General features: G+C 38.7%; 1 protein-coding gene across 3 annotated transcripts in view; it reads right to left on the bottom strand.

Annotated features, from left to right (window-relative positions):
* LOC131662997 (leucine-rich repeat and calponin homology domain-containing protein) overlaps nt 1-23542 on the bottom strand; it is an 858362-nt gene that overhangs the window by 599199 nt on the left and 235621 nt on the right. For all 3 annotated transcript variants that reach the window (XM_058933049.1, XM_058933050.1, XM_058933048.1), the window contains exons 3-4: nt 13902-14134; nt 13691-13827 (exon numbers count right to left, since the gene is read on the bottom strand). In XM_058933049.1, coding sequence (XP_058789032.1) covers nt 13691-13827; nt 13902-14134 — 370 coding nt within the window. The remainder of the gene's footprint in view (nt 1-13690; nt 13828-13901; nt 14135-23542) is intronic.

Genomic DNA, 23542 nt, shown 5'->3' on the forward strand with positions numbered 1-23542 from the left:
TCAGCCAGATCGGCCAATTACTTTGCGTTTTACATTCGTTTCAATCAAAGAAATCGAGTGGTTGTAAAAAAATGGACGAAAAAGAATTTCGTGTATTGATTAAACATTACTTTTTCAAAGGCAAAACACCTCAGGAGATTAAACAGAAGCTTGATAAACATTATGGTGATTGTACATCTTCGATTAGAATGGTTTATAAGTGGTTTTAAAATTTTCGGAGTGGTCATATGAGCACAAAAGACGCTGAACATTTTGGACGCCCTGTTGAGGTTACCACTTCAGAAATCATTGACAAAATCCATGATATGGTGATGGCTAACAGAAGAGTGAAGGTGCGTGGGATTGCTCGTACTGTAGGCATCTCGAGCGAACGGGTACATAATATTTTGCACCAACATTTGGACATGAAAAAGCTATCCGCTAGATGGGTGCCGCGATTGCTCACGATTGACCAAAAACGAGATCGTGTGAAGTGTTGCAAGAATGTTTTGCAGCTGTTCCAGCAAAATCCGCAAGACTTTAAGCGTCGTTTCATCACTGTAGATGAAACATGGATACATCACTACACTCCAGAACAGTCTAAACAATAGGTTACCAAGGGGGAATCTGCTCCGAAAAAGGCAAAGACAATTCCTTCGGCCGGGAAGGTTATGGCGACTGTCTTTTGGGATTCGCAAGGAATAATCTTCATCGACTATCTGGAAAAGGGTAAAACCATTACAGGTGAATATTATTCATCGTTATTGAATCGTTTGAAAACCGAGTTGCTAGAAAAACGTCCACGATTAGCCCACAAAAAAGTACTCTTCCACCACGACAATGCGCCAGCTCACGCCTCAGCAGTTGTGGCCGCAAAACTAATGGAGATAGGGTTCCAACTCGTTTCACATCCCCCCTATTCTCCAGACTTAGCTCCGTCGGACTACTATTTGTTCCCTAATATGAAAAAATGGCTGGTGGGGAAAAGATTTTATTCAAACGAGGAGGTGATTACAGAAACGAATGCCTATTTTACAGAGTTGGACAAATCCTTTTATTTGGAAGGGATTAACAAACTAGAGCAGCGTTGGATGAAGTGTATAAGCTTAAAAGGAGACTATGTTGAAAAATAAAAAAGATTTATTAAAAAAAATCAAGCAGTTTTTATTTTTGCACGGACTTTTCAAACGACCCTCGTATGTCATCTAGTTATAGTGTTCAAGTATTGTAAAGCGGGAATAAATTATGCTACGCCACGTGTCTACGTTCTTATCGCATTCATGAATTTATTTTGATAAGTCATTTATATTACAGTAGACTACAGCATTCAGTACAATATACTACGAATTAAACACTAATGTTACCGGTAGGCCCGGGTTCGATTCCCAGTTCTTGCTGATACAAGCACCTCTGAAAAAAGTTTCATGTGCTTTGTTCTGAAACACATTGCAAGCCTCCGTCGCTAATTAGCACTGATGGAGCATAAATAGAGCGACGTTAAAATAAAAAAAAAAAAAAAAAAAAAATAAACACTAATGTAAGTAATTCACTTAAAGCTACCCGACAAACAAGAAAAATTACATGCAAATTCAACTAATCCTGTGGATATTTAGCTTAATTTTGAAGAAGATGAAAATATGGAGATTTTACAAAAAGAAATTAATGAAGTTCCTCATGAAAACGATAAAGAAGACAAAGATTTAAGTGACTTAACAGAAATTGTGTAATGATAACACCAACCACGAATATAAAACAATTAAATATAATACTAAATGTTGAAAAGTCGAAAATAGAATAAAAAACGAATTTAAATAAATATCTAGATGACTCAAGGCTGATTCATGGCGAGATATAAATCGCTAGCGTAATAGTCACGATTATAAAGGCAAAGCTAACGAGCATAAGAGTACCTAATTGCTCAAGCGTCAGAGCACATTTAATCTACCACGAGAAAGACGCGGGCTGCTCGCTGCCGGAATTTCCCTCTCTTTGCGGCTTTCCTCTTCACCAGCGGGTCGGCAATACAGCTTTTCGTACCGTAGCTCTATTTTTCTACACGATCTACCATCCCACTCCTCTTTCAAGTCTTGTGACTCGGCTATCATACCGTTTCACCGCTTGCCTTTTTCTGAGGTAAAAAAATTTGGCCCCTATACGTTATTTTTTATTTTCCAACTGCGGGAACATATATTTCTCAAGTTGCAATTATCGTGATTCCCTCAGACATGTAAGGGCTCATGCGTGCACTCTGCATCGACAAACAATCAATGCAAGAGAGAAATGAGAAAGAGAGAGAGAGAGAAATCACGGCATCGATCTAATCTGAAACTGCTGTTGCTGCTACTGGTAACGTTGCTTGTTATTCTCTCTGCTGCTGATTACTCTGCTGATTGCCTTGCTGTTGTCTGCTTGGGATTACTGCTACCCGAAACCTCTGCTGTTACCCAAAAATTGCCGTTGTTCATTCGTCTAAAATGACCATAAGTAGTAAAATACCATAGTATTTTATACTATTAATAACTGCATTATTACTATCTTTATATATTAAATTCAATTGTACTAGTCTTGCTAAACTATGATAAAATATCTAGACTTGATTTTCTCTATTTATGCGTTCGACATGTATTCATGACTTTTAATTGTTTGTTATTGACTGAGAGAATCTCTATACAATACTTTATTTATTCATATTTATATATTGTGATAGATCTTTGACTAAATTATGTGATATATATTGTTAAAAAATGTTTTTTACTTTTGCAAATAAAGGAAGGGACATTTGACATGTACTCGTATTCATGACTTTTAATTGTTTGTTATTGACTGAGAGAATCTCGATACAATACTTTATTTATTCATATTTATATATTGTGATAGATCTTTGACTAAATTATGTGATATATATTGTTAAAAAATGTTTTTTACTTTTGCCTCAGGGCAAATAAAGGATCTTTTATTTATCTCTTAAAGTTCTACTCTCCTTGTCTTAAATATATATTAAGCGTGCCCTCTTTCACTTACCACCTTGCTGCTGAAAAATGATATATAGATGAAACAATGCATATAAATAAGGCAATATAAATGATAAAATAATGGAAAGAAAGGCGCATACAACGAGTTGAGCCTCCACTCCGTTATACACTTTATTATATTAGTAGATTAGTCAATTCTAAGTATTTCTGATTGACTAAGTAAAAATCACTGTAAATTCAATAAAAATAAAAAAAAATTCAACTTACACAATTAATTTCTTAAGATAAATAGTTTAAATATCTTAATATTTATAACATAAAGTCGATTAGTAATGGTCAAGTTCGATAGCTATCGGATTTAAGATGAGGTGGATGTAAAGTTAATAATGTTCCATCTACTATTTATCTCTAAAGTAGTAGTGAAATTCATAAAAACTTAAATACGAAGGTGGGTCAATAAGTCCTTAGAAAAAGATAGAAAAACAATTTCTTTTGGTAGATTTTTTTTCAACATAATCTCCTGTTAGCTCGATACACTTTTTCAGGCGTCCTTCAAGTTTTTTTAAGCCACCAAAAAAAATAATTTTAGACGTTTCTCAAAATAGCCATTTAATTTTGTTATGACCTCCTCGTTCGAGATGAATTGTTGTCCAGCAAGCCACTTCTTTTAGATTTGGGAATAAAACAAAGTCACTAGGGGCGAAATCTGGTGAATACAGTGGATGGTCTACTAATTCGAACTTCAATTCCTTAATTTTAGTCATTGGAACTAAGCAAGTGTACACTCGTACATTGTCTTATAACAGAATATTTTTTTTATACCAATGAGGATGTTTTTTCTTTATTTTCCTGCTTAACCAGTCCAACAACGATGCTTAATACTTTCCGGTGATTGTTTGTCCTGATTCCAAATAGTCGACGAAGATAATTCCACGTGCATTCCAAAAAACAGTGGCCATAACCTTGCCGGCTGCTTTCACTGTCTTTACCTTCTTTGGAGCTCGTTGACCTTTCACAATCTACTGTGTTGACTGTTCTTTCGTCTCAGAAATGTAGTGGTGTATTCACGTTTCGTCTACAGTTATGAATCGACGTAGAAAGTCGTCCGGATTACGATGGGAGCGCGCCAAAAGGGGTTTAGCGACACCACTCGACTGCGTCTGTTCTCGACTGAGAGCAAACGCAGCACCCATCTTGCTAAAAGGGTACCCCGGGGTAAGAGGGTCGATTTGGCACCCGAGCTGGATATAAAAATTAACTATTTTGATGCATTCTATATGCGAAAAGATTAAGTTTGCCGCCGACCGGAACTTCCTAGACCCCTCCCAAGCCTATCTACATACAAAAAACCAGTGTTTTCACGTTTTATTTTTTTTCTCGGGTTGAAAAAAAGATATCGACACCGGGTTGACGGAATTATTTTCTTTGAGTAATTTCCTTTCACTGTGATTTTTTTCAGGAATATATATATATAGGAACTGACCTAAAAAAAATATTTAAACTTTTAAATCGCTCTAGATTCAACCCACATTGCGTTTCAGGCACGAATTTTTGTGAGGAGGTTCAAAATTGTATACTTTACCCCCCCCCCCGAATTGGTTTCAAATCGCTAAGAATGGTGGGTCATAGTTAAAAATCCAAAAGACCCGTTTTTTTATTGTTTTTCGATGATAGCGCTCCAATAGGAACAGCTAGGACAAAACTGATGTTACCATTGTGTTCTACGGGAAAAAATACATCGAAAACATGTATCACTTTACCTCCCAATCATTCGCGACTAGGCTTTACACACAAGAAGAGAAGTGTAGACTGCAGCAGGCTTACCAACAAAAACTCCCATTTTTATACTTTGGTCTCCATATCATTGAACACAAATATTTATGATGATTGTCATGTTCATTTTTACGTATTTTTTCCCGTAGAACTCGATCGTGATATTAGTTTCATCGTATCTCCTTTTAATCAAGCGGTAATGGCCGATAATTACTGGAAAATGGCTATAAAAACCAAGTTTTTGCTCAAAATTTTAATCTTAACGTTAATCCGTAGCTATTATTCAACTTTTCAATCTATGCACACTCGCACATGCACATATACAGGCATGCAAATATATACACACACAGCTACGAACATATACGTATACGTATGTACGGACATTCATATGATATTACACTAATTTAGGCTTTGATCACGCCTTTTCAATCTAATATAACTCACTTTTCACGTATGAGCACAGTAATACTTTTCTAGTATAAGAAGTGGATTCTTAAAATTATTCATGGACTCATACGTACATATATATATATATATATATATATATATATATATATATATATATATATATATATATATATATATTATACTATTTATTATCTATCAATTTGTTCGTCATTCCTGAAAATGACGCCGGCATCACTGTCCCTCGATTCACTATAGGTGATACTACTGACACTAGAGACTACATATGTACATATATAGCGCCATAACCTATAACGTCACTCACTGCTCAGTAGAATAAAGACCGTCACAGAACAATTCTGACATTCACGAAATGTCACAAATTCTGACATACAATGTATGCATAACATGACAATTGTAACCTTGAAAAAGTTTGAGAGCTGTAAATTAACATCTTACAGACACAATAATAGCAATAGAATATATTTAATAATTATGTGCGAAATGTTAGTTTTCAAATTATATGAATGACATGAATAAAACGGTTATGCATGTCATTATTTGTGTAATTCAAAAAAAAGGTCACGAAAAATCATTGAGATATTTTATTATCATAATTGGTGCATAAGAATGTTGCTGAGATGGTTATTTAAGCGTTCCGAGGAGTTTTCAACTTAAAAACAACGTTTTATACATATTCCCCGTGTCAGAATTTATGTCATATCGTCCGTGTCAGAATCGTTCTGTGACGGCCCTAAGAAGTAGACATTATACCTCTGATCGGCAGTGTGACGGTATGCATTACTAATAGCTAGTTATCAGTGTATTTTCAATCTGTGTATTACTTCATGTCAAAATCAAATAATAGAATGCAAATTTACTGCCTGTTGAGGTAAGATATAACACAATAAAATATATTTTATATTTATTCTTATAAAAAAACATTATCTTTTCAGATTAATTTACAGTTCCATATTATTAATAATCAGAATACATATGTTACAAGATTGGTTGCAAGCTGCAAAACTTTATCAGATAATTAACTGCTTAAATATTAAATGTGTTTGAACTATAATAAAAACATGGGTTAAATTGTCAATTGGCCTTATTATTAGGCAATGCTTGATAAATTATCTAGTCAATACTACAACTTCAATGGTATACTGAACCTTTGGAAAGCTGATTGAGATATATCCTGGTAAGAATTGAATAAAACTATCTTATTGTGAATTGATTGAAAAGAATCTTCTGATTATTTGGATATTGAGTATTGAATGTCAATATCAATATATATACATGAAATATATTTGGCTTTATGCATACTGCAGAGGCAATTGAGAATAACCGGTGCACAGGTGGTAGTCGGTATCAGTATTTTTAATAAAAAATTTTTTAAGTATCAGTAATACAGAAATTGAGAAGTATAAGCATTGTAAATTTTTCTGATTTATTAACAGTATTTTATAGAAGCTTATTCTTTTGATTGTTGAATTGCATAGATATTTTCATTAGAATAACTAATATTTTGTAGTTTTTCTACGGAAAGAATTGTGAATTTAACTAGAGCTACAGCCAAAGCAAGCAATCTCCTAGCAATCTTTTAGCAATCATCCAACAATCTTTATGGCACAGTATAAAGTACTGCAAGTGCTGAGAATTGAAATTATGCATCATTCGATTGTAATATTGTTCAAAATATTTCAATGCTCATCACAAGAGTGTATCAGTCAGGTTTTACAATCTAGAAGCTGAGTTGATCAGTTAGAACTTGAAACTGATTGATGAATTTTTTTATTGAATAATTGAAGTATCACTTGAGTAGCTAGCATATAACACCAACATTTATTGCAATTTTTCAATATTAATAGTTTTTCAACAAAAACCGAAGATCTAAATATTTAATAATAAATTCCTGTGTGTGTGTCAAATAGAGCTAGTGTCAAAAGTAATAAATTAATTGGACTATGCGCTATTGGTCACGATAGATTGTATAGATCAAGCTTAATTAAATTTTGGAAATAGTACATTGATGAAATTCGCTTATATATATATATATATATATGCTGCCATAAGATGAATCAAGAATTATAATCATTTTATTATTTTTTATTGAAAAACTCGGCATTATGTTGGAGCTCTATTCAATATTCAAATAAACTAAACTTTCATTCTCAATTTTTCATGAATATTGTTATAATAAATTGGTCTAATTATTTTTTCAAATACTGCATAATCAAAGATATTTATTCAGTACAATTTTATATAATATTTTGGAACTGTTTACATTTTTTTTATTGTGAACGGTCTTGCCAGTAAAGGTTTTTTCATGCACATTCGGATCATTGTATGTAACTTCACCATTACCCTCTCATTGATCACATTTATAATAGATATCATTTATTATTTAAATTCTCTTAACAGTTTGAGATACAGTAATTTTTATTAAACGTTTAGATATTTCTTCTGATAATAAGTTAATTTAAATTTTTTTAAACAAATACCCATAACTCAATCTTTAAAGTAATTCTCAAATGTATTTCATGGTAGTTTAAAAAAAATTTTTTTCATTCCACCCGGGAAATTCTTATGAATGGCTGTTGTAAAGGGCTTCTAGAATGGTTTGGTACCTTAAAATCTTACAACTAAGAATACTGAAAGTTACCAAAGTTGAATAAAGTAGCTGAATAGCTAATTTATTCAACTTTTTTTATTCAATCATCCAATGTTTCGGACATACAATTGACCATAAGTGTAGAAAGAGATTTTCGAGGAAAAAGAAGCAATACGAATTTTTTAATTTAACTAAAAAATTTTTGATATTCGAAAAAATCGCCATTTTCTGAGCGTTATATCGCCGGTTCTAATGCAAATAACGAACGAGGGCTCAAATTAAAGCTTATGACAAGACAAATAAAACCCTAAGAGTGGTTGATTCACGTGCGCAAAGAATCTTACGATTTCTGTTGGAATGACCCACCTATATATAGATATATATATATATATATATATAGGTGGGTAAATGAGAAAAATATCACATAGTCTATGATAAAATTAAATATACATGTATTCTTGCATACAAAAAGTCAACATTCCGCAATTGCGGGATGGTTTTTCTCAATTCTATCCATCCTCCAAAACTGCCATTCATGAGAATATTCTGGATGCTATTTCAAAAAATTTTAATTTTTTACAACCTATCGTGATTTATCAAATGTACTTTTTCATTGATAACATTTATTGTTTTCCACAGTACAAAAAAATGGATAATGTTGATTATGAACCACCGCCCAAGAAAATAGCTCTGAGAAGGAACGAAGCAAAGTGCACTAAATGTCAAAAGTTTATTCGCAAAACTAGTGGTTCGGCCTTATATTTGGAGGATAGAAAAGCCGCTGAGGATTTTAGCAAAACATACGATCTTCATGTTGAAAGTGGTGACTCAATTTGTTATAGTTGTCGAGCTCTACTACGTACTCTTGCGAGTAAAAAAAAAGCTGCTTCGTCGTTTAAAGAAATAGAGGACGATGCTTTACGACCATTAGAGGAAGCAATTGATGAAATATCCAGTAGTGAGTCGATTCCAATTGTTGATGAACCACAAACCGATAGTCAAAATCATGATTTTGTGACGAGAGCAAGCAGTACGCTTGCTCTTCGTCTGCCCTTCTTCTCTCTCTCCCTCTTATCGCTCGGCATGGCGACGTGGTCAGCGTTCGGCGCATATATTTATTGCGCCTAACCACTGGCCTTTATGTTTTTCCAGCCGCCGAAGATTGCCGAGCAAGATTGAGAGCGCCCGAAGAAACAAGAGCGCAGCGACTATGAGGTAGAGAGAGACAGAGAGAGGTAGAGAGAGACAGAGAGAGAGAGAGTGAGAAAGAGAGAGAGAGAGAGAAAGAGAGTATTAGGCCTATGCAGGGATTGGCAGGCGCGCAACGCGTGACCGATAAGCGACGCGTCGCGTGCCGCCTAACTAATAGGTCAAGGTAGGGAGAGGAGCGAGCGCCGCTGAGCGACTGCAAGATGCGCGCAAGAATTAGTGCGTGAGAGAGTCGCAGCCGAGCCTTACTAGAGTGAGGTAGTTCTCGAAAGAAAGTTGAGGAGAGAAGTTGGAAGTAGCAGCGCAATGAGAGAAGAAGTACACGAGCAGCAGTGACCAGACCAGGGCGAGCCGAGGCAACGTGTGGAGGCAACACCTGCAGCAGGGCATTCAGTGTCGCCCTCGCCGCCATGCACGGCATGACTTCCAGGGGATTCACCACGGGCTATGCCGAGGAAGACATCCAGCCAGCGGCCAGATCAACTCCCCGTTGCCGGCTCATCGCCAAGGGCAAAGGTCAGGTTATCTCTCTCCCCCGGTGTTTCTCTCTCTCATGGTGATGCGCGGCCGCGTAGGAACGATAGGTAGCCAGGCGATCACTTGCCGGCTACGCTCATCGTAATGCGGTAGAGAGGTTTCAACGTATTCTTTCCTTTGTAAGAAGGTAAATGGCCAAGGCGATTTAGTCGCCGGGCCATTCGTCCTCCCGCGTTAGTTTAAGTTGTTCTGTATATGTGCGCGTGATGTAAACGTTATTGTAACTGATTTTGTATTTGTTTGTCTGAATAGATTTAAGTTGAACGTTCCAAGCAAAGAAAATTATTTATTCGTTCGACCTATCCTCTCGTTCCCCGATTGTTAAAGAGCGAAAGTGCCTCTCTTACTCTCCCCTTAATAAATTAGTGACGTCAGTGCCGAATAAGGCGCTGCCCCCGTTACAATTTAATGAGTAATTTAGCATCATCAGGAAGTCAAAGCAATGAAGTTTCACAAACAATTGATACACAAAGTAACTCTAGTGAAAGTTCAGTTTATGTTCCACCCTCAAAATATGAGGTTGAGTACGTTACCATGCCCTTTTCGAGAGTAGTTATAAGCCATAGATTTTGTTTTATGTGCAAATCTACGTGCCAATGTACAAAGGAAACCAAATGTACAAATTGTACAAAGGAAATTCAACACGTGCCATTTGAAGCTCGAATGCAAGCATTTGTCGCCCGAAAAATTTTCATTCCACAAAATAATAGATGTTGTCGTGATCATTTAATAAATAAAAAATTTTATGAAGATGAATTACAAAGATTAGTGATTTTTTCCAATGAAAGTAGCGTAGCAGCCACAGAACTTATAAAATTCATGGATGTATTGTCGGATAGAGCAGACTCTCGGCTTCATGATCAGATAGGAAATTGCCACATTTCCGATGAACGCATTAAAGCTCTTACGGGTTATACGCGGCAGGATATTGAACAACTTCAAAGTTTGATGACATCTATGAGATCCTCTGAAAATCGAAGTATATTCCAAGCTTTAGTAATTTTTTTATTCAAGATGAAAACTGGCAATTCTGATAAATGTATTTCGGCGATTTTTGATCTTGAAGAGAAACAAATCACAGAATTTATTAATTCTGTTTTGAAATGTTTTAAAGAACACGTATTGCCAAACCATTTTGGATTGAGTGCTCATTCTAGAGAATTTTTTCTTTCCCAAACATCTGAAGTTGCAAAAAAGCTGCACAATATAAGAGATGGAATACTAGCGTTGATATGTGATGGGACTTACTTACGCCACGAAAAGAGTAGTAATAACTTTTATCAACGTAAGTCATTTTCGGGGCAGAAAAAAACTCCACTGTGCAAACCATTTACTATTTGTACTACAAATGGTTATATAGTCGAGGAACCTGGACCTTTTACGGCTAACCTCAATGATGCACAAATATTAAGAGAAATATTGAAGCAACCTGACGGATTGAGTCGAATTTTGAAGAAGGGTGATATTTTCATCCTAGATAGAGGCTTTAGGGATGTTGTAGATGAATTAACCGAGAAAGGATTCACTGTTTTGATGCCAGCTCTAAAAGGTAAAAAAGAAAACCAACTTTCTACCAAAGAATCAAACTCATCCCGAATGGTAACAAAGATTAGATGGGTCGTTGAAGCAATTCATGGAATTATTGGTCAAAAAAACAAGCTCCTGCATCACCAATTTCACAATTCCATGCTACCAAAGGCTGGAATATACGTCAGAATTGCTTGTTTATTACAAAATTTGTTTGGAAAAAGATTGAACTCTGACGCTGGAATGTTGGATCAAATTATTGACAGAATCAATCTTACAAAGAACATTGAAAAAAACTCCTTAACCGACGAAGTTGAGAAACAAAAGTGGAACGCTAGAAAAGTACCATTCCAGCAGTTGTCATCAAATGACTTATCAGATTTTCCTAGAATGACGTTAAACGATTTGAAAATCCTATTTACAGGAACGTATCAATTGACACAAGCTGTTTCATACTTGGCTGAATTGCTTCAGGAGGACAATACATTCATGCTACATTATTTGAAGGCAAAGCCCAACATTACAAAATTTGAAGTACAATCCAGACATGTTAACCGCAACATTTATAGAGCGTATATAGACTATTCTGCCAACACTAATGGTATTAATGGTATCAAACGATACTGTTGTTCTTGCGCGAATGGTAAGAGAACTGTTGGCTGCTGCTCGCATGTCGCTGCTGTGATATACTACTTAAGTTATGCTAGGTATTTATCGCGGATAGTTAATCCTGCCGGAATATTGACTGAACTATTCAGTTATGAAAAAGTTTATCCCGTGATTGAAGAAAACTCTGATGATGATGATTAATACTTTTCATCGAAATAAGTGTTAAGTTGTATATATAATCATTTATGTATAGATAAATAAATCGATAAATCGAAATTATATATACCATATATTATTGTGTACCTGCCTGTATATGTGCATGTGCGAGTGTGCATAGATTGAAAAGTTGAATAATAGCTACGGATTAACGTTAAGATTAAAATTTTGAGCAAAAACTTGGTTTTTATAGCCATTTTCCAGTAATTATCGGCCATTACCGCTTGATTAAAAGGAGATACGATGAAACTAATATCACGATCGAGTTCTACGGGAAAAAATACGTAAAAATGAACATGACAATCATCATAAATATTTGTGTTCAATGATATGGAGACCAAAGTATAAAAATGGGAGTTTTTGTTGGTAAGCCTGCTGCAGTCTACACTTCTCTTCTTGTGTGTAAAGCCTAGTCGCGAATGATTGGGAGGTAAAGTGATACATGTTTTCGATGTATTTTTTCCCGTAGAACACAATGGTAACATCAGTTTTGTCCTAGCTGTTCCTGTTGGAGCGCTATCATCGAAAAACAATAAAAAAACGGGTTTTTTGGATTTTTAACTATGACCCACCATTCTTAGCGATTTGAAACCAATTCGGGGGGGGGGGGGTAAAGTATACAATTTTGAACCTCCTCACAAAAATTCGTGCCTGAAACGCAATGTGGGTTGAATCTAGAGCGATTTAAAAGTTTAAATATTTTTTTTAGGTCAGTTCCTATATATATATATTCCTGAAAAAAATCACAGTGAAAGGAAATTACTCAAAGAAAATAATGCCGTCAACCCGGTGTCGACATCTTTTTTTCAACCCGAGAAAAAAAATAAAACGTGAAAACACTGGTTTTTTGTATGTAGATAGGCTTGGGAGGGGTCTAGGAAGTTCCGGTCGGCGGCAAACTTAATCTTTTCGGATATAGAATGCATCAAAATAGTTAATTTTATTATCCAGCTCGGGTGCCAAATCGACCCTCTTACCCCGGGGTACCATTTTTCTCATGTCCAATTTTTCAGCAAAATCGAAATGACTGTACCTTTTGAAACCCCTATGGTTTCAACTATTTCGCGCAATTTTATTTTTTGATCATTCGACACCATGTCGTGGATTTTATTGATCATTTTCGGAGTATTTACGTCTACAGGATGGCCTGAACGAAGTTCATCTGCAATCGATGTATGCCCACGTTGAAATTTATTTACCCAATTGTAAACAGTTGCAAACACAGGGGCAGATATATCATGAACTGCATCTGACTCAGCTTTGATTTCATTCGGTGTAAGGTCTTTTAAATAGAAATGTTATTATACCGCTCTATTTTTATTTCGCTTTAATTCCGCTTGGAACTCACTTTTTTCCATTCTTAACAAGAAACAAAAGTCGTTTACTTTGATCGATGATAAAAATGAAACTATTCGATGGATCTGGCTGAAACTTCGGCAGCACTCTATTTAATAGTGACGCTTGCTGGTGCAACATAAGTTGGAATGCTTTGAGAGCCATATCTTGGATTTTCTAAGAACTTATTGACCTACCCTTGTATTTGGGTATATGTATAGGCAGTTTCTATAAAGCTTATATATTTCTTACATAAAAATAATATGAAATAACTTTCCAGTTTGAACGAATTTTAAATAAAGTCCTGAATTATTTAATGAGTTGATAATTTTGTAATCATTAAAAAAAGTTATATTGTTCGCCGAGTTTAACATTTATATTTATAAAAAATAAGAAAATTTTGTAATAATTTTTTAAATCATTATTCATGAATGTCCTTTAATTGACGAATGTTCATTTATTGTACTGATCAACTACTCACATTGATTAATAAAAATTATACAAAAATATTGATTACCGCAGCAGGTGGTGAAGTCAATGGATTATTTGATAATTTGAAATCAACCAAACTTTTCATCTTTCTGAGTTCATTAGGTAAAACGGATATTCGGTTGCCGCTAATATCAAATGTGATGAGTTTCAGGTATGTTAATTCTGAAATAAAATATTATTATAAACTGATTAAGTTATGGTTGGAAAAAAAATGATTGTACATAATTTTTTCTAACCTATAGGAATTTGAACTAGTAGATTACACCTTAGATCCAAACACCTGAGTTGAGAAAGATCACCCATACGGGATGGTAAATTAGTTATTTCGTTACAACCGGCATCAAGTTCAGCTAAAACAGTCATCCTTCCTAATTCGTCGGGCAGAGCCTCCAATCTATTGTATGCCACCAACAATGTTTGCAATGGTAGCCGACAAACTTCTCGAGGCAGTGTTGTCAGTTGATTACGACTATAAAAAGTATATATACATATATATGTATATGTGTGTGTATTTGTGTGTGTATTCATAACTATCAAAATACATGATGATAATATCGATAATTATGTTTACGTAATTACAAATCAACTTTTAAGTGAAATATACATCATTTATTTAGAAATTTATCGATATAGAAAAACAATTCTCTTACTTAAGATAATTAAATATATAATATGGTTTTCATTACAAGATCATTATACATTAATATTGATAAAAGAAGGATAGGTAGAAATAATAAAGGTTACAAAGAAATTTTATTTGAAATTTACTAGTTTATTATATGCCACGCATATACGCGATCCTAGAGCTCATCTGTCCGACTCGCTCTGATAAGAGAGCATGTAGCATCGCATACATCTATACCTCGAATTCACATACACCCGCACGTGTCTGGAGTAGAGTCATACACACATACGAATATAACTCCAACAAACCACAAATATAATGAAGCTATTATTGGCTTTAAAAATCACTTTTATGTAAAATGATTGAAAATTCATTTATCAACTGTAGAATAATAGAGAAGATGTTGGAAAAACTCATTTTAAATGATCAAATCAGTTTTAACCGCAATCCTGTATTATTTTTAAGCATTTGATATTAATCTTATTATTTTAAAGTATATTATTATATAACAACTAATATAAAATTTCTTAGACCTCACTTGAAATATTGTCTCTAGTAAAATTGTTTCTCGGTGCGAGGCTCACCGTCACCACGATTTGTAATGGAGAGACAAGGGGAACAAGTGAATATGGGTTGAAAACGTGCGCAAAATCGCAAAAGCAAAAGACAATCGATATAGTTCTCAGGTTTGCTTTCGGGCATAGAAAGGCTAGAGTATAGAAGTAGCGAATGAAACGTCGGTCACCTAAAAATAAATTTCATAGCTGGACAGAGCGCGCACTATTTATTTTTTCAAAAATCGAAAATAAATACACTTTTATCTAGTCCTCCAAGAAATTTTCACTTGAAAAAAAATCAGAGAGAGAGAGAGAGAGAGAGAGGGAGAGTGAGAGTGAGAGAGAGAACGGGAGTCGGTACACGAAAGAGTTCCATACAAAGGAAAATATACTGCTGCAGATAGTTACGTTAATATAGATTGTTCAAACATAAGTAAATGTACGTCAAATAAGTTTAAATTACAGGGATACGTTGTACAGTAAGGAATGCGACCAGTGAGGAGTTGTAATACTCAACTCACCAAAAAAACAGTATACAAGATCAAGTGAACAATGATATTGTACTGCAAATCATCATGCTATGTGTCACCGATGTACTAAGTTTTTATGAATAAATGCTCTGTTACAGTATATATTGTGATGTACGCAAATCGCTATTAGTGATTTGCGTACAATGGGCAGGTTGGACCCTTTGATTGGCTGATTTGATTTAAAATTCAATTTGATATAAGTTTTTTAATGATCTCAAACATGAACTCAATTTTTTCGTTTTCGGAAGTTAAGCCTGTCAGAGCTTTAAAGCGATCTTTGCTCAAGTGATATGCTGTAGCTTCATTTAGCAATGATATATAGGGTGTCCCATTTTAAAGAAACGACGTCGAAATTTTCTACGGTTGGCGTTCTACAAAAAAATTATTCAGACAAAAGTTGTTTGAGATAATGAGGGAGACCTTTCGCAGAAATCGGATTTGACCTTGAGATTTATTTTTGAAGGTTATTTTTTTAATAGAAACCTATAATTTTGATCCGGGATTCTGAAAGAGCAAGAAATTCTACGTTCTTATAAGGTATTATGTGTGGAGTGCGGTTAACCCCCCCCCCCCCCCACCCCGCGTAAGGCCATGTAGGGGTCAAATTTATTATTTTCTTCATCTATGCACAGGGATGATCGGGCAAGGGTAAGATTAATTGTAATAACCCAATAACTTGCTGATAATATCTTGCCCCCCCCAACCCAATAACTGGACGGTAATATCTTGCTGCAGCACAGAGGTTTCGGTACACAAATCACGTGAGAATCCGAATCATTGAACGAAGAGAGAGACGTCGAACACGAATACACCCCGAGATAACAGAATGTCAACAACAATTAGGAAGTTTACACGGCGTCTAAGCTGAAAAATAAAAAATAAACTTTCGTTGATTAAATGAAATAAAATTGTACGTAATCTTCAATAAATCTTGAATGAATCCTTGAATAAAGCCTTGAAAAATGGATAAAAAATGTAAAATAAGCTTTCATTATTATTAATAAGCTTGCCTAACTTGGCTGGTTACCAAGTCGGCTACTCAAAACACCTAATTTTTTTATTTCGGATTTGAAAAGAAAGTTAAACTGGTCACTCTCACATTGTCTTAATCCATTAAGGCCCTTGCCAAACCTGGGCAAGATAGCGCCAAACTAACTATGCCAATCGCAGGTAAGTCGAAAAAAAATACCCGTGTTTTTTCTTTTGCCATTTACAATTATTTATTAAAAGTTATTTAAACAAATTATCGAAAAGTAATCATTTGAAGTCTGATAAAAAAACGTTACATACGTTTCTTTCATATTTTTTCCCGTAGAATCAATTTTTGAAAATAATTTTGTAGGAAAACAAATTATTTTTATTCTCTTTTCTGGTGTGATTCCGGACAAGCCTACAGAGTTTCAACTAAATCGGAAAATAACTTCTTTAGTATTAATAATGGAAGAGGTGACTCGTGAACAGTCCTTCTCAGGATAGTTCACGTGGAAATTTCTTAGTGTCTAGCGACTCAAAAGGGCCAAATATGCCAGATTATTCGAGAAATGAAAATGTTGACATTCTGTTATCTCTCGGGGCATGTCAAGGTCGATATCGTGCTGCAGCAAGTTATTACCGTCAAAATTACCCAGGAAGGCTTTGGTACCTAAACCACGTAAGAATCCGAATCATTGAACGAAGAGAGAGACGTTGACCACGAACACGCAGAAATCGTCATCGCACTATGAGACAGAATAACGATGACCCACGAATTCTCGTTGTTTTGGCAATGGTTGATTTGGATCATCATATCTCTGCGTGGAATTCAGACATATATTGGAATCCCAAGAACAACAGCCGGTAGAATTTTGCGGCTTCATACATTTCATCCGTATCACATAACTTTGACTGAAGCTTTGATGCCAGATGATCTCCGCTGCAAACTTGAATTCTGTAATTGAGTACAAGCAAGAATTCGTGAAAATCCTGAATTTTTCAGATACGTACTGTTTTTGGACGAAGCTACATTTCATAGTAATAGGCAACTCAATCGCCATAATATTCATATTGGTCTATCCAGAACCCTCATTGGGTACGTCATGTTGATAATCAGCATAGATGGAGCCTCGTAGTTTGGTGCGGTATAATAAATGGTTATCTGATAGGACCTTATTTTTTGCGACCTTACATTCGATGGGAATGTCAACGGCGCAGTATATCTTAATTTTCTGCACAATGAATTACTAGAATTATTGGAAAATGTGGACTCGGACACAAGACGACGATTATGGCTTCAACAGGACAGTGCACCCTGTCACCGCTCACTAATAGTTCGTCACTTCTTGAACCAACGATACCGAAGACGATGGATAGGCATTTGTAATGACATTACTGAGTGGTGTCCAAGATCACCAGATCTAGCAAGTCCAGATTTCTTTTTATGGGGCTATTTGAAAAGTGTTTATGCACAGCAACCAACAATACGGCAAGATATGATGCAACGTATCATACAAGCTTGTAGAGCTATTCCGCGTCACGTTTTGTTGTCCGCAGTTGAAAACTTTGAACGTAGAATTCAACACTGCAGAAATTTGAACGGCGGTATTTTTGAACATTTTATGAGATAAATGTTTGTGTTACAACCTTGACCATAACTCTATATGTAGTCATCCTCTTGTCTTCATTGGCTAGGCATTCCCACCTTGCCTTAATTGGCTGGGTAATCAATACCTCGCCTTCATTGACTGAGCATTCCCACCTTGCCTTAATTGGTTGGGTAATCAATACCTCGCCTTCATTGGCTGGGCATTCCTACCTAGCCTTAATTGGCTGGGTAATCAATACCTTGCTTTTATTGACTGGGCATTCCAACCTTGCCTTAATTAGCTGGGTAATCAGTACCTCGCCTTTATTGGCTGGGCATTCCTACCTAGCCTTAATTGGCTGGGTAATCAATACCTTGCTTTTATTGACTGGGCATTCCCACCTTGCCTTAATTAGCTGAGTAATCAATACCTTGCCTTTATTGGCTGGGCATTCCCACCTTGCCTCAATAGGTTGGGTAATCAACACCTCGCCTTCATTGGCTGGGCATTCCCATCTTGCCTCAATTGACTGGGTAATTAATACCTTGCCTTCATTCGCTGGGTAGCTAACGTCTTGTCTTGATCGGCTCACCATTCTTACCTTACCTAGATAGACTGGACACTCCCGCTTTACATACATTGGTTAGATTGATTCACGTTACTAAATGTGGCACGAACACATGTTATGTTTAAGTCAAAAACGACCTTGATAATCGACTTTTATTTATCTTGGGTATTCGGGTATTATTATCATTATTATTATTATTATTTTTTTAACAAAGAGTTACGGAATCCTTTTTGCGGATTTCCCTTAGTCTTCTGACTGAGGGGTTATGTGGGACTCCCCGAAAAAACAGGCCTACCCACTCCTTGGTGTCCTTCCCCTAGCCAGGGACTATGTTGATATTACTTCTGACAGGAGGTTCTGTCTGTGTTCGTCCGTTCGTGTCGTTCCTCCGTATCTCTTTACGTGGCGTCACTTCGTCTGCTCAGTCATCTGTCAGGCAGCCGTCCGCGTTCTTACGTCTCAGTACAGTTTCCGTATAGGTAGCGACTAAGCGCCACCATTCGGGTTCACGCAGCATCACGGCCACAATATTATTATTAATGATGCTACCGACCGATCGTTCCAGTTCCTGTCTGAGTCTTGTCCAGCGGTCACATGCGAAAAACGTGTGTCCCGCGTCATCTCGTTCGTGTCCGTAGTATTTACAGTTGGGTGTTTGTAGTCTGTTCATATTGTAAAGGTACCGTCGGAAGTACCCGTGGACCGTCAAGAGCTGGTTGACGTAGAAATTTACATCACCAAATTTCCTTTCAAGCCACAGCCTCAAGTCCCGTATCAATCGTCTCATCCAGTTATCACCTCGTTCCTCTGTCCATCGGCTTTACCAAATGTCAATTGTCCTGTCTCGCTTAGCGATTGCCGCGTTCTTTCGTCCTATGTCTGCGCTGCTCCCGTAGATCCATTTGCGTTCAAAGGCCAGAAGATCCACGGGTATTACGCCGACCACCACCAAAACAGCCTGCGCAGAGACTGTTCGATAAGAGCAAGCGATTCGCAGTGCGCCCTGTCTCTGTATCATCATCATCGACATACAGTATTTCTTTGTCTTCAGGGAGTCTGCTCATATTTCTGCGCCGTATAGAAGGATCGAGTGAGCTGTCGCCATTAACAGTCGTCGTTTTCCCGATCTCGGTCCCGTCGTATTTGCCATCAGGTGACTCAAGGATGCTATCCTCTCTGCCGCTTTCCGGGTTGTTTTCTGTATATGAGGCCAGAAGGTCATCTTTATATATATATATCGAGGGTTACCCCAAGGTACTTGACTTTCCTCTTGGTCTCCATCTCGTATGTCCCCCACCCTCATGTGCAGTATCGTCTGTATGTGTCTTCTCGTGAGAAACATCAGGTCCGTTTTTTCTGTTGCGAGTTGTAGTCCGTGGTCTGTCATCGATCGTTCGACTCGTCTCATGGTCTGGTTCAACGCCAGCTACGCCAGCTCGGGGGATCTCTCCGTAATCACCGCCGCCACGTCATCAGAGTAGGCTCCAAGGGTCACAATGACCGGCATCCCAAGCGGAAGCAAGCTATCGTATAAGCCATTCCAGAAGTCAGGTCCCAGTATCGACCCCTGTCCCATCCCAGCGGTGACCTGTCTCGTTACTTGGCTTGGATCGTCTCGTACGTTATCCGTCTGTTTTTTAGGTAATCCTTCACAACCCGAAGCAGGTATAGCGAAATTCCGAAGTTGCTTTTCAGCTCCTCCAAGATATCCTTCTACCTGGCTGAGTTGAAAGCATTCCTAATGTCGAGCGTCGCCAGCGACACTATAGGTCGTGCTGCGTGGCAGTGTCTGTCTAGTTCCAGGAAAGAGTAAACCACCTTTTGCATCGCTCCAATCGTCGATCGACCGCTCCTGAAACCGAACTACAAATCAGATAAGCCCCCTCCGGTCTGTATCGCATCCATCAGTCTCGGTCTCAGTAATTGTTCAAAGAGTTTACCAGTCGTGTCAAGTAAACTCAACGATCGGTAAACCGAAGGCGTGCCAGGATCGCTCCTATATTTTGGGATAAGAAAGAGCCTTGTCACCTTCCACGGGTCATTGAACGTTTCTGTCGTCAAGCACGTGTTATACAGGTCGAGGAGTATCTCCAGCCGTAGACGAGCCACAAGCCGGAGGATCTCGGATAGTACTCCGTCCGGTCCCGGTGCCTTACCCGTCGTCTCCATCGCATTCGTTGCTCTGATGAACTCCTCAGCGGCAAACGCGGGGAGCATTTGTTCGACACGTCATCCATCATGTTTGTACTAATCGGGAGAGTCGGAAACAATCTGTTAATAATCCATCCTGCTATTTCAGCAACTTTAGGTTCCGGTGAGACTCGGGCCCCTAGTTTCCCGGACATGATCTTGTAGCCGGTTCCCCAGGGATCTCTTTCGCAGAGATTTTTCCAGCATCGCTTCTTGCTGTCTCGTATTGCTTTCGTCAGCGTCTTCCGTTAGAGGTTTTCCCTTTTGGGTCCGCCCCCTGCCCTTGTCACTTGTCGCTGATTTGTCAGGCATATTCTGCGTAGTTTAACTATGTCGTTCGTCCACCAGTATTGTGGTTGTCTTTGTTGTATTTGTCGACGTTTCGGCATTGTGCTTCTGCACAGCATGTCTATTAATTTGGCCGTCTTGTATGTCAGTCTTTCGGCTTTTTCCCGACCTGTTAGTTCGGGGGAAATTCTCTCCCCTGGAGCCGGTGCTACCATTAGCTCTTCCGAAAATTCTCGTCCGTCGAGTTTACGTAGATTCCACCGCGGGGGTTGGTGGGTTCTCGTTCGTTTCGTTCCCGGCTGTCCTACTACTTGAAAGACAATGTACTGGTGATCGATGGTCGTGTAGTCTTCGATCACCCGCCATCCCCTCAGCCGTAGCAGGATTCTGTCCGATGTCATCGTGACGTCGGGGGTAGAGTCTCCGACACCTGGCCGTCTATACGTCGGAGTATGTCTCGTATTTACCACTGCTAAATCGAGCCTTGCGGCCATTTCCAGCAGTAGTCGTTCGCATCGATTCGTTTCGTTCATTCCCCAATCGGTCGCCCTCGTGTTAAAATCCCCCGCAACGATAACATCCCCGGACAGGTCCCTGATCCCGTCTTCTAGGAGTGCCGCCTTTCTCTCGAACTCCATCGCGGTGCAGTTGGGTGTCAGATAGACGCTGAGGTAAATGACAGTGCCAACTGTGACCCAGACGTAGTCGTCCCCAACACCGCGATTGGAGACCTTAGATTGGGTGCCACCCCTTACCCAGATAACAGTGGTCTCTGTCTCGTTTGTGATGTATGTCTGGGTCGTCCTTCTCCTGTATGGTTCACTCAGGATCAGGATGTCCGCGTCATATTCCTCGGCTATCTGAGGTAGGAGCATGTCTGCAGTCCTACTTCATTCAGGTTTCTCTGAATTATTCTGTCCGACCTCCGGCCCGTCCCCTGCACTCTTTCAGCGCAGCCCGGAACACGGCACGCCTGCCGCTTCCGGTAAAGTGGGCGACCTCCCCATGCCAACCTCGGAGCACAGTAGGCAGACCGGCTTGTTCTTTCATTCCGTCGCGTACTGTCCGGATGTGCAATACTTGCGGCAGCATTTCGTCCTGTCCTTTCTTGTGCATTCAGCTTTCACATGGCCGAAGCCCAGGCATCTGTAATATTTTGTCATCGTCAGTCGTTTCCGAACGCGGTAATGCATCCAGATAATTCCGATCCGACCACACCGATGGAACGCATCGGCTTCCCGTGATTCCAATTCGCAGACCGCTATATACTGTTCAGCGCGGTTTGGACCGAAAATGTGGACTCGGAAGTCCGTGTCTCGTCCCGTCTTTCGTCTGAGCGCGTCCGTCACGTCTTTCGGAGTCTCAACGCTGTCCAGATCCATGACCTCCAAATGGACCTTGGAGATCATGGCCCTGACACTGCCCGCTTCCCCGATCGCATCTTGGATCTGTCGTCCAAACATCACACGTCCGTCCGGCTTGTCTGCGTCTACCTGTAGCTTCAGAAGACATAAGCCGTTCTTCGTCTTCCTCAGGTTTGTCACCTGCACGTGGCTCTCCTTCGGGTCGATCGTCGTCCGTATTTTCCGTACTATATCGGAGTACGTCGTGTCCGTGCCCAGCCTGATCAAGATAGCCAGACCCCTTTTCGGGTGGGCGGGTCCGCCTCTGTCAGACCGATTCTTTACGTCCGTTTTCTTTTTTGTCTTGTCTGATCTTTTTCGTGTTACCGTCGGTTCTGTCGTCGGTGGCTTCTTTTGTGAGAGTTCCGGCGTGGTTCCGACCGGCGAACGTTTTCGTTTCGTCCGTGGCGTTTCTTCATTATTCTCCGCTGTCGTGTCTGTATTGCTGTTGTCTTGGGGACGTTTTTCCAAAACTGTATCCGATCACTTGTGCAGTGCAATGTCCACAGTCTCGAGAATTGTCTTAATTCCCATCTTCACTGTCATATTCATGTTCTATTGCACGATTGCTGCTTTGGCCATTTTCGTCGCCGTCTCTTGTATGAGCCATAGCAGTTCCGTCACGTCTCGTGTGTCTTTTGTCATTGTGGATGTTCGTCCTGTCGTCGGTTCTTGGTTGACAGCAGCAGAGGCGTAGATCACCCCGCTACCGCTGCTCGACATGCTATCCGTCCTCTATCATCTTATTACGTTCAGTAGGCTCTGGTTCGTGTCGTTGTTTCGTGTCGCCCTCCTCTTCCCCGTGCACAAAGTACGGCCCTCAAAGTCCGTGCCGCTGCCCGTGACCACCGGGGCTTTCACCCGATCGGAACCTGGGGTGGATTCCCCCTGAGAAGGGGTTACCACATAGGTATATCTGTTTTTTTTGTTCATGTTCATATTTTTGTTTCGTCCCGTTTTGCTAAAGGTCCCTTATGGTACGACTCCTCGAACCGCGCTGGAACAACGCACGGCCCCTAAGGTCCCCCCTCCGCTATCCTGTGTGTTTAGTGTTACCCTTGTAGAGTGTGCGTGATTGTGAGTGCCCATAGTGGCAAAACCGGACTTCGTTCACGGGGAGAGCCCGATTAGAGGGATCCCCTTCATTCGAAAAGG

Source organism: Phymastichus coffea, unplaced genomic scaffold, assembly GCF_024137745.1.
Source record: "Phymastichus coffea isolate CEN01 unplaced genomic scaffold, Cenicafe_Pcof_1.1 PCOF00029, whole genome shotgun sequence".
In the NCBI taxonomy this organism is placed as follows: Eukaryota; Metazoa; Arthropoda; class Insecta; order Hymenoptera; family Eulophidae; genus Phymastichus; species Phymastichus coffea.